The sequence below is a fragment of the Bos mutus genome, chromosome 22 (genome assembly GCF_027580195.1).
Source record: "Bos mutus isolate GX-2022 chromosome 22, NWIPB_WYAK_1.1, whole genome shotgun sequence".
In the NCBI taxonomy this organism is placed as follows: domain Eukaryota; kingdom Metazoa; phylum Chordata; class Mammalia; order Artiodactyla; family Bovidae; genus Bos; species Bos mutus.
Genome location: NC_091638.1, coordinates 21,487,278 through 21,499,400, shown reverse-complemented (window position 1 = coordinate 21,499,400; position 12,123 = coordinate 21,487,278). Strand labels below are relative to the sequence as shown.

The window sequence follows — 12,123 nt, the reverse complement described above, 5'->3', positions numbered from 1 at the left end:
TTGGTTAAAATATCAGATAAAGGTGGTATCTTTACCCCTGTTTTTCAGATGAGAAAATGAGCCCCTATATTGTTAACTAAATGTCCGGAGTCACTATGTTCCAGAAATAATAACTAGCATTTCGTGAATGTGAATGCTGTGCCAGGCGCTATATGAAGAGCTTCATGTGGACTCATTCACTTGCTCCTCACAATAACCTTTTGAGGCTGGTAACAATTCTCTCACTTTACAGTGGACAGAGGCGCAGAGAGACTGAGCGACTTGCACAGTTCACACCGCTGATAGGCGGACGGGGTCATACCACAAGGTTCCTTCTTCTGTAAACGCTGTAAATATACCAGCTTGCCTTTCATTACCTTACTTCATCTAATTTGCAATTATTTTATTTCATTCTCATTTGAGTGCTACGAATTATGTACTTACTCTCAGTGGTGTGCCAATAAATGTCTAATAACTGGCTCACTAGGGAAGGGAGGAGCCTAATTTGTAGTGTTTGCCAATTTCAGTGGTGCAAATATCCCCGGTAGTTCATCTCAAGCTACTAATGAGACATCGATGAACACAGACTTTTGAAAAGAAATGTTCTCCGTTATAGGGTATTTCCATTCTGTGGATACACGTACATAACTTCAAGAATTATAGCTAATAGTAAACTGTATTAAAATAATTAGGAAATGATGTTTTGAATATTTGAATATTTATGGTTTTATTTTTAATGAAATGTATTTAACTGTAGGTGAACAAAGGAAGCTCAGAATAATACCTACAACATGTTCCCATTTTGGGGCTTAAGAGAAAATTCTCTACCCCATATATGTGTATAAACATTTGCTGGTGCTGGGTGCTTAGTCACTCAGTCGTGTCCGACTCTTTGGGACCCCATGGACTGCAGCCCACCAGTCTCCCCTGTCCATGGGATTCTCCAGGCCAGGATACTGGAGTGGGTTGCCATGCCCTCCTCCAAGGGATCTTCCCAACCCAAGGATTGAATCCAGGTCTCCTGCATTGCAGGTGGATTCTTTACTGTCTGAGCCACCAGGGAAGCCCATAAATGTTTATTTGATCAATAAAAAAGTAAATTCTTCAAATGGGTTACATCAGAGATGGGGAAGTGAGGATGCCCAGAGACAGATTATGCCTCTGTACTTCTTGATTGTTGTACAACCATCATACTGTGCTTTTATGACAAAAAATAATTTATAAAGGTTTTAGTTTTAGTTTTTTGGTTTTCTTTTGTTTTTGCTCCCACCACACAGCTTGCGGGATCTCCAGGGACTGAACCTGGGTCGCAGCAGTGGAAATGCCAAGTCCTAACCACGGGACACCCAGGGAAGTCCCGATATAAAGTTTTTTTTTTCCTTTTAATATGAAACTAGAATCAGGAAGTAAGAAGTGACTTTTCTATTAAATGGAAAAGTGGTGGTTTCTTGGCCATTTCTTGGTGTTCCCTGGCTTGCAGCTGCAACACTTCAGTCTCTGCCTCTGTCGTCCCGTGGTTTTCTCCCCTTCTGTGCCCGTGCATCTTCTCCTCTTCTTACAAGGACACCAGTCATTTTCTATTAAGGGCCTACTGTACCCTGCTAAGACCATCTTAACTGATTATATCTGCTTTGGTCCTCGTTTGCAAAGGTCACATCCTGAGGTACTGGAAGGTCAGGACTCCAACATATCTTTTGCAGGGACACAGTTCAATCCATAATGCCTTCCTACCATCATTGCTGCATGGAACTGCCAGAGCAAACTTTTAAAAATATAAATTGGTTCACCTTCCCAGTTCCCTATTACACCGAGATCGAACTAGAGCCCCCATGCCTTCCTTCTTCTGATCCCAGCCGCTGCCTCCATTCATCTCTCTTCCCACTCCCTGTCTTATTAATCTGAGGTGACAGCACTGAATTCTGTTCCTAGAGCATTCTAAACACCTTTCCCCTTCAGAGTCTTTGCTGTTCCTTCTGTCTGGAATGTGCTTCCACCGGATGAGTGCCTCGCTCTCCTTCTCACGGCCTCTAGGTTATCACGTTGAGGGTAGTCTGACTACATCAGGGGCCACTCCCTATTCTTCTCCCTCTGTGGAAGGTAAGCTCCTCAGAGGGAGGGTTTTCTAAAATCTGAAAACCTTGCAGACATTTTAATGTACCTTTTAATTAAATTAAACTTTTCAACAGGCAACTCATTTATATGATTTAAGTGAAAATGATATAAAAAGATATTCAGAGAAGTCTCATTCCCATTTCTGCCTTTGACCATCCAGTTTACCTCACCCCAATAGAAAACTGTTTTTATTAGTCTTCCAGCATTTCTTTATGCAACCATAATACGTGTTTTATATATGTACATATGTATTCTTGTTTTCCCATATTATACCAAAAATATCATATAATGCATAGTTGGTGCCTTAGTTTATGCACCTTGAAAATACTTCCTGGACATCATTACATATCAGTTTACAGAAAACTTTCTCATTTTTTAAAAAACAGTATTCAGTTTTGGGAATGTGCTAATCACTCCTCTACTGATAAACACGTGTGGCTTCCATCTTTTGTTACGTAGGACAGGGATTTTCATGATGAAACCCGCAGAGTTTTGAAGTCTTTCTGCACAGAGCCGACAGTCAGCAAACAATTGTAGAGAAAATGAATGATGAATGAATCAACAGGAATGAGCCAAGGAGTATATAGTAGGAAAGGAGCCCAAGGGCGGCACGCTGGTGCACGGTGCTGCACGGAGGCTCCACCAGGTGGCGCTGCAGGCGGCGGGCGCGCCTGGCCGGACGGGCCTTGCCGCTCTTGCCGTGGGCGCCGGCGGCGGCGCGGGGACGAGCGTGGGGGGTAGGGCGAGTCATATGACCGGCTCGGCTTCCTGGCTCCGGCCGCCGTCGCCCGCCAGTGTCCGCCTGTGTCGCGCCGGGGCCCCGAGGAGCCGTTGGCGGGGTCCGGGCCGAGGCCCGCTCGTGTGGAGGTCGTCGCCGCCGCCGCTGCCCGCCCGCTCGCCCGTCCGTCCGTCCTCCCTCCCGGCCGCCATCATGCTGGCGCTCATCTCCCGCCTGCTGGACTGGTTCCGCTCGCTCTTCTGGAAGGAGGAGATGGAGCTGACGCTCGTGGGGCTGCAGTACTCGGGCAAGACCACCTTCGTCAATGTCATCGCGGTGAGTGCCCTCCCGCTTACCCTCCCGGGGCGCCGCAGCCCGCGAGTCCGGCCCGGCGTCTGCTCGAAGGCCGGGCGGTGGTGGGGGGGTGGGGGTCCCCTCAGCGCGGCGGGGCTCTTGGGAGTGTGCGTGTCGGAGGAGGGGGCAGCTGTGCTGGTCGCCTCCCCGAGCGTCAGGACCTGGAGTTTCCCGCGTGTTGGTGGCTGAAGTGTATCGGTGCGGTCGGCAGTTGAAGGGTTATTTCCATTTAGTCGTCTTCTTCCAAGCGCCGTGTCCTCGTCGCGGCCGGGGTTTGGAAAGGGTGTAATTGGCCTTGTCACATTTTTAAGGCGCTTGCGGGGTGGGGGTCTGGGATTTCCTTCGAGTTTGGTCTTTTCGGGCCGCGCAGGGGTTAACTTCAGCTTGTCACTTTCCTGAAGGGTGGGATTTGGCCAGTCCGTGTGTCCCGTGAGAAAGCCTAAAATAATTGAGATTGTCTCAACTAGCCACTCGGGACGGAGAGCACCATTGTGAGGAAAGCAGGGGACCAGTGTGGGTTCATCCCTCAATTCTTCAGGCAGCTTGTCTCGTGTTATTCAGTTAATTGGTTTTCTCACCCGTTCCCCGAGGGGCCGAGTAGATTGTGCTGCGTTCGCCGGTAAAGCTAAAGACAGACATTTCCAGCCAGTCCATAATAGTGCACAGCTTTTATTTTTTAATTAATTTGTTTATTTGAAGTATAGTTGATTTACAAGTGCACAGCTTTTATAAAGCCAAGAAGTTGGGTGGGTGGGTGGGTGGGTGGGGTCTATATTTCTAGAGCTAATTGTCCTCGTTTAGGGGCTAAGATTTGTGGTCAGCATGAAGTTGGAAAAGAGGTGTTGGTCTTCTGTAATGGTTTTTCTTACATACAGAGAAAGGAAGGGACTGGGTAGAAACATCCACGCCCAGGGAATGAGTTTCTGGGAGGGAAAGAAATTGCCCTGGGAACCTATATACAGTGTGGTGTTTATTCATCGGTGATTGAGGGAAGGAGGATAATTAAATTTTGCTCGTTTGGTTGGCAGGGGAAGGAATAAGAGTGAACGATTCTCGTCAGTCTTCGTTTAGAGCCCAGGAGTTGCTGTGACTCAGTCTTAGCTGATACGGACTTGAGCTTGTCATGGATGAACTTTTGAGCTACTCCAAAGAGAGATGGCAGCAGTTTTTCCACCGTTTAGATGATGGGTGAAATCCTTTTTTTATTGGCGACTCGCTGTCCAACTGGTTTGGTTAGTGGAATGATTCAAACACGCCTGTCTTGTTGGAGAACTCAACTTGTGTAACTTGTGACTCTTAGTCCTTGCAGTGATAGAGCAACAGGAAGGAGAAGTAGAGATGAGCAGACATCCAAACTTGCTTTGAGTAATATTGCATATAAGCATAAGGAAAACTTGCCTATTTGTTTGGCTCTTGTAATGTTATTGGGCTGGAGGCTTGAGATGACTGTCTTTTCATCAGGCCTAAAAGAGTGGATTGGATATCTAATACCATTAAAATTAGTAAGAAAAAACTTCAGGCTTTGGCTAAGTATCCATATTCGAACTCCTTATATGATGTGGAAAAGATAAGCTGAGCTCATTTAATTGTAAATTTTCTGATACTGTTTTGGGATGTTGAAGAATTGGTGTCTCTTCCTAAATCCTCTCTTTTTGAGAAGACTTAATTATAGTGTTTTGTAGGTTTATTACTACAATTAATTGTATTTGTTACAGAGAAATAGTTATGCTTGGGAAACCTAAAAAGATTTTAGTAAATCTTGAGGAACTCCTGAAACCATAAGCTCGATTTTCATGCTTGTGTGTTTAGTAGACAGGTTAGCTTGACATAATGAGCATGAGCTTTGAAGTCAAACAACCCTGGATTTGCAATCTGGCTCTGCCACTTAGCAGCCTTGTATCCTCTTTCAGTCTTTGCTTTCCCATCTATTAAGAGGAGTTAATAATAGGTTTCTTACAGAGTTGCTGTGAGTGCATGAAATGACAGATGTTAAGTGATGAGCATCATGCCTGCCCATAGAAGGGGCTAGATAAATGATAAGTGTTGTATTATTTGTAGTGGGTACAGTCATTTAATGCAGAAACGGCATTTTGAAAAATATTTAGAAAGATATTAGCTGAGGTCATTCCTTTGCATTTGTGTAGGTATTCAAATGTGGACTGCTGTAGTGGATTCATAGATCATGACAAGTAATCGCAGCGTGTCCTCCCTCTCCCCCCATCTGTTAACATCTGGAAAGCTGTTGAACTCAAAGTGAACTATTGTTTTAACGTTAGACTCTTATTTTTGTTTCGGTTTGGGCAAGCTGTGCAGCTTGGAGGATCTTAGTTCCCTGAGCAGGGATTGAACTCTGACCCTTGGCAGTGAGAGCTCTGCGTCCTAACCACTGGACTGCCCGGGAATTACCTAGACTCTTCTTTCTGAATGTGGGTTGCAGATGCAGTCTTAGTCACTCAGTCATGTCTGACTCTCTGCGATCCCATGGGCTGTAGCATGCCAGGTTCCTCTTTCCATGGAATTCTCCAGGCAAGAATACTGGAGTGGTACCCATTCCCTTCTCCAGGGGATCTTCCCAACCCAGGGATCAAACTCTGGTCTCCCACATTGCAGACTGATTCTTTACCCTCTGAGCCACCAGGAAAGACCGTAATGTGACTAGGTTCTGTTAAGAAAAAAATCATGACTGTGATCGCCTGTGGTCTTTAAGATGATGGAAAAAAGTTGTCAGTTACTAAGTCCTGTCCGACTCTTTTTCGACCCCATGGACGCCTACCAGGCTCCTCTGTCAATGGGGTTTCCTAGGCAAGAATACTGGAGTGGGTTGCTATCTCCTTCTCCAGGGGATCTTCCTGACCCAGAGATCAAACTCGAGTCTCCTGTGTTTGCAAGTGGATTCCTTACTGCTGAGCCACCAGGGAAACTTGGAAGAAAGAGACCTCAGTAAATTTTTTTTAAACCTCAGGCTTTAACCTAATCTGTGTTTCTTATATATCGAGGGTGAGGGAAAAGTTAGTAGTCTATAGTGAATTTACAGAGTTTTAGATACAAACAGTATGTCTAAAATAGTAAATTTAGCTTTATTTTTAAAAAATCAACTGCATTATTCTTTGTATAAAATGTTTGATTTATAGACTCAGAGATTCAGACGTGTTGAACACTATGTGTCACTTTAGAAAGATGGCCATTTATTTCTCAAATTCAAAGTAATTTTCCAGGTATGAAAAGCTTCAGGTGAAACTGGTTTTCTTAGGTAAATATCAACTTTTTGTAAACATCACATTAAAATGTGGCTATATTTACTGCCTTAAAAGTTAATAAGACTGAGAGATGTTATTTAACTTACTGTAGAGGTTTGTGAAGCTGAATTACTTACATGTAGAACACCTCCAAGTCTTTAGTTTTTTGATTAATGTTAGAAAATGAAATACTGCTTATTGCTAAGTATTATGGCAGTTGTTGCATAATAAATCATGTGTTTTGTATGTGTAATTTATGTTGAGTAACCTTTACTCTTAACTGAGACTCTTAGATGGGTTATAGGATAGTTATGAAGAAATGTTTGATAGGATTTACCAAAATGGATAAGTTTTATAGACATTGTGTATTTTTGAAAGTAGTAGTATTATAAAAAATTTCTCTACATTTTTGTGAAGTGTTGATAGCTCATAGGTTAATCAAAGGAAAAGTTTATTACTCCTGAGAATTACAAAAAGGAGATACTTGGAAAGACTGTAGAAATTTGGACCTAGAATAATTTTTTTAAGTTTGTTAAAAAAAAAAATTAAGTGGTCTACTTTTATCCTTGTTTTATAGATGTAGCCAGGAGATCCAGAAAGGTTAAGTGAAATTCCTAAGGCTAATTAGTAGCAGAGATAAAATTAGAACCCGGGGCCAGTGCATTTTCTCCTTACCTCCCTCTGTAGACCTGAGATTAGAATCATAGAGCTGTGAATCGGGAGATCTTAATTCCTTAAATATTTATTTTGAATGTGAGCATACTCCTCTTATGAATATGAACAGCATTTTAAATCCAACATCTTAAGCGTATTGACTACCATTTGAGGACTACACATGCATGCACACACACAAATACAGTGTGTGTGTGTGTGTGTGTGTGTGTGTGTATTTGAAGACATGAATTGGGGGAAAGAATGATCTGCCCATGAATTAGGGGCAAGTAGGCACACAGCAACTCAGCAGTGGCCACAGGACTGGAAAAGGTCAGTTTTTATTCCAATCCCAAAGAAAGGCAATGCCAAAGAATGCTCAGACTACTGCACAATTGCACACATCTCACACGCTAGTAAAGTAATACTCAAAATTTTCCAAGCCAGGCTTCAGCAATACGTGAACCGTGAACTTCAGATGTTCAGGCTGGTTTTAGAAAAGGCAGAGGAACCAGAGATCAAATTGCCAACATCTGCTGGATTATCGAAAAAGCAAGAGAGTTCCAGAGAAACATCTATTTCTGCTTTATTGACTATGCCAAAGCCTTTGACTGTGTGGATCACAATAAACTGTGGAAAATTCTGAAAGAGATGGGAATACCAGACCACCTGACCTGCCTCTTGAGAAACCTATTTACAGGTCGGGAAGCAACAGTTAGAACTGGATATGGAACAACAGACTGGTTCCAAATAGAAAAAGGAGTACGTCAAGGCTGTATATTGTCACCCTGTTTGTTTAACTTATATGCAGAGTACATCATGAGAAACGCTGGGCTGGAAGAAGCACAAACTGGAATCAAGATTGCTGGAAGAAATATCAATCGCCTCAGATATGCAGATGACACCACCCTTATGGCAGAAAGTGAAGAGGAACTCAAAAGCCTCTTGATGAAAGTGAAAGAGGAGAGTGAAAAAGTTGGCTTAAAGCTCAACATTCAGAAAACGAAGATCATGGCATCTGGTCCCATCACTTCATGGGAAATAGATGGGGAAACAGTGGAAACAGTGTCAGACTTTATTTTCTTGGGCTCCAAAATCACTGCAGATGGTGATTGCAGCCATGAAATTAAAAGACGCTTACTCCTTGGAAAGTTATGACCAACCTAGATAACATATTGAAAAGCAGAGACATTACTTTGCTAACAAAGGTTCGTCTAGTCAAGGCTATGGTTTTTCCTGTGGTCATGTATGGATGTGAGAGTTGGACTGTGAAGAAGGCTGAGCGCCCAAGAATTGATGCTTTTGAACTGTGGTGTTGGAGAAGACTCTTGAGAGTCCCTTGGACTGCAAGGAGATCCAACCAGTCCATCCTAAAGGAGATCTGTCCTGGGTGTTCATTGGAAGGACTGCTGCTGAAGCTGAAACTCCAGTACTTTGGCCACCTCATGTGAAGAGTTGACTCATTGGAAAAGACTCTGATGCTGGGAGGGATTGGGGGCAGGAGCAGAAGGGGACGACAGAGGATGAGATGGCTGGATGGCATCACTGACTCGATGGACGTGAGTCTGAGTGAACTCCGGGAGTTGGTGATGGACAGGGAGGCCTGGCGTGCTGCGATTCATGGGGTCACAAAGAGTGGGACATGACTGAGTGACTGAACTGAGGCACACAGCACAGTTGAATATTATTACGTTCGAACATTTAAATAACTAACAGGCGTTGTTGGGTTATTGAACTATGTTGTTATTGTTTAGTTGCCAAGTCTCTGCAGCTCCATGGACTGTAGCCCGCCATGCTCCTCAGTCCATGGGATTTTCCAGGCAAGCATACTGGAGTGGTTTGCCATTTCCTTCTCCAGGGGATTTTCCTGACCCAGGAATCAAATCTGCATCTTTTGCATTCGCAAGCGGATTTTTTACCACTTAACTACCAGAGAAGCTGAACTATGTTTAAAAAAAAAAGGAGAAATAATTCTGTGATCAGAGTGTTCCTTATTGAATTACTCTAGGGTAAGAATGCCAAAAATAGTTTTTATATTTACCTGTAAAGTTTAGCAAATCTGAACTGTGACTATAGGAGCTGGCCTTCCGGGTTGCCTTCAGATAGAGATTTGAAATTGTGGAACAGGAAGCAACTTGCTAAGGAGCATTTCTTCAAACTTCTTTATCCTTTTCCCCTCACTCATTTTTTCCAATGCAGGCTTAGAATCCCAGAGCAAAATGTTCTTGTTAAAAAGCTGTTAAGAGTGCATTAAGGCATTTTAAATTACTATCTTAGAGGATATTTCACAACTTAAAGCACTTACTAAGTTTCTCAAATGTTAAGTCTCTTTTAAGATAAAGAATGTCACTGCACATGGATACAAAATTCATTGTACTATAAAAAATAGTTACTATTTTTAGAAGATTTTTTTTCCTAATTATCAAACTATCACAAAGTCATTAGTAGATATTTGGAAAGAATACTATAACATATAAACTGCTTGTTATCCCCACCATCCAAGATTAACTACTGTCAGCATATCAAAGTATTTCCCTTTCGTCTTTTTTTTTTTTTTAATAATGTGTATATCCAAACCCTTTTTTTTTTTTAAGTTTTGAGATACTATTTATAATGTTTGTATCATGGTTTGTTTTAATTATCATGTACACATTCTTCTGTTCTAAAACCATCTTTAATGCCTTCATAATTTATTCTGTTATAGCATATCTTGTGGATATACCATAATGTATTTGATCATTTCCTCATTATTGGACATTTGAGTGGTTTCCAGGGTTTTGCTGTTGTACATCAATTTGATCTGCATTTCCTGGGGATAGATTCCAGAGTTGGCATCACTGAATCAAGGGCATGAACATATTTCATGTCAAATGGCCAAAATTGTTTTCCAGAAAGTATGCACTCCTACTTAGAAGGTCTTCTGAACAGATTTTATATACTACGTAAACTTGGACTTCATTTAAGCACTGTGTCCTATGGTATTTTTAGGGCATACTTAGTTTTGTTGTAAAGTTAACCAACAGTATTTTTAAACTATCCTATCAGATAATTGCTCTGTTTTCATGTTTTCATGCTTCCCTGGTGGCTCAGACAGTAAAAGCATCTGCCTGCAATTCGGGAGACCAGGGTTTGATTCCTGGGTTGGGAAGATCCCCTGGAGAAGGAAATGGCAATCCACTCCAGTACTCTTGCCTGGAAAATCCCATGGACGGCGGAGCCTGGTAGGCTACAGTCCACGGGGTCGCAAGGAGTCGGACACGACTGAGCAACTTCACTTCACTTCACTTCATCAGATAATTGCTCTGTTTTCGTGTTTTAAGAAGTACCATTTATGCTTCAGCAACTGCTAAGACTAAGACTGTAGAAAACATAATTCCTTTTCAATTTTCTTTTTTTAATTGAACTTTTAGGCAACCCATAAAAATACAGCTGATCCCCTGTAGCTATCACAGTTTAGTTTTAAACTTACTGGTGGATTGCATCAGGAGTTTGTATTGCAGAATTATGATGTATTTCCATGCAGTCCTTACCCAGTCTTGCCCTGTTATAGTGGGATGCTGCTTTTTGAAGGGAGAGGTGTTAGAAATATTTTTTTTCTAAACCAGAGTCTAAAGAAGTTTGCTAGATAGATCACTTCTTGAAACTATAGCATATGACATTTTTAAACTTGTAACTTGAGTATTGTTTACATTTGTAAAAGTTGATTCATGTCTTTTGAGCTCTTGTATGAAAAAAAAAGGAAAAAGTATTAACCTGTTTGCTGAATAGGTCAAAATCAAATGATAATTTAAGGATTTTAGTTTTTCTGAGATGGGACAAATCAAAATTGAAATCTGTAATGGAGTAATTTGAGTTCATTTCTTTCTTCAAAGTCAAAACCACAGATCTTATATTCTATTGTGCTATTTTTTTTTTTAAGGTTACAGTGTTTCTTAAATTAGACATTGGATCTGCTATTTGGATCTGATTTCATAGTTTGCCCAGTTTTATTTAATAGAGGAACATTCTTATTTCATATCCTGACAGGAACTTAAAAAAAATTAAAATAGTAATAAAGCTTTAGGGTTCATTTAGAAATGATCTTCAAGAATACTGTAATTTTAAAAAATTGTAATACTGGCAAAATAATTTTAGGATTCAGATATCTAAGTTGTGACACCTATCTTGAAAATTGAGGCCTTTTCTGCTAGACTGGGGTTAGAAAAGTAATTGTTGTTAAAAAGGAAAAATTGAATGATGATTGGCAAACTGATTCTAAAAATGTCCTTTGTACCAATTGACAGGAATTAGTTAAGCATCCGCCAGAATAGTATTACTGTGAGAATATATTTTGAGCCTAAATTTGTTGGCATATGAATGTGGTATAGTTGAGTTTATTTAGAATATGTTTAAGTGGCTCCTTGAGTTAAAATGGCAGGGAGGTTAGGAGTTGAAAGCCAGAAGATCTAGGTTCACATCCTGACTCTTGTGGTATTTTTGGTAAGTTATTCAACTCAGTATCTGCTTCCTTATTTGTAAAATGGGAATAATAGTCATTTCTTAGAGTTACTGTGGGTTAATACTTATAAAACACTTTGAACAGTGATCAGGATAAGGCATGTGTTAGCTGCTAGGTTACTGTTTATATAATGTGATCTCCTTGGAAATTCTCTTTATTTGTTCTCTCGAGTATAAAAGTGCCTTAAACACTGCCTGGCACATGCTTGGTACTCACATGTATTTACCAGTAGACAAACATTGCATTTAAAATACAAAATTAAGAACAAATGTCTTTATGAACCCATGTTCATATTACAGTGTGCGAAGTGTAGCGTAGTTAGGAATGAGAGTTCTGGAGTCTGACAGATTTGGATTTGAATACTGACTTAGCTATACATCACTTTTGTTAGCGTCTGTGTTTCATTTTTCCTCCTCTGTAAAAAGTAGATAGTCAAAGAACTGCCTCCTGGAGTGGCTTTCAGAATTAAATGAATGTTTGTGAAGTGCTTAGCCTTGTGCTCGGAGAAGGCAATGGCACCCCACTCCAGTACTCTTGCTTGGAAAATCCCATGGATGGAGGAACTTGGTGGGCTG

General features: G+C 41.3%; 1 protein-coding gene across 1 annotated transcript in view; it reads left to right on the top strand.

Annotated features, from left to right (window-relative positions):
* The first annotated feature begins 2,831 nt into the window (after nt 1-2,831).
* The window catches only part of ARL8B (ARF like GTPase 8B), a 53,387-nt gene continuing 44,095 nt past the window's right edge, over nt 2,832-12,123 (top strand). The window contains exon 1 of the mRNA XM_005896170.2: nt 2,832-3,145. Within this exon, the coding sequence (XP_005896232.2) occupies nt 2,843-3,145 (303 nt within the window). The 5' untranslated portion in view covers nt 2,832-2,842. The remainder of the gene's footprint in view (nt 3,146-12,123) is intronic.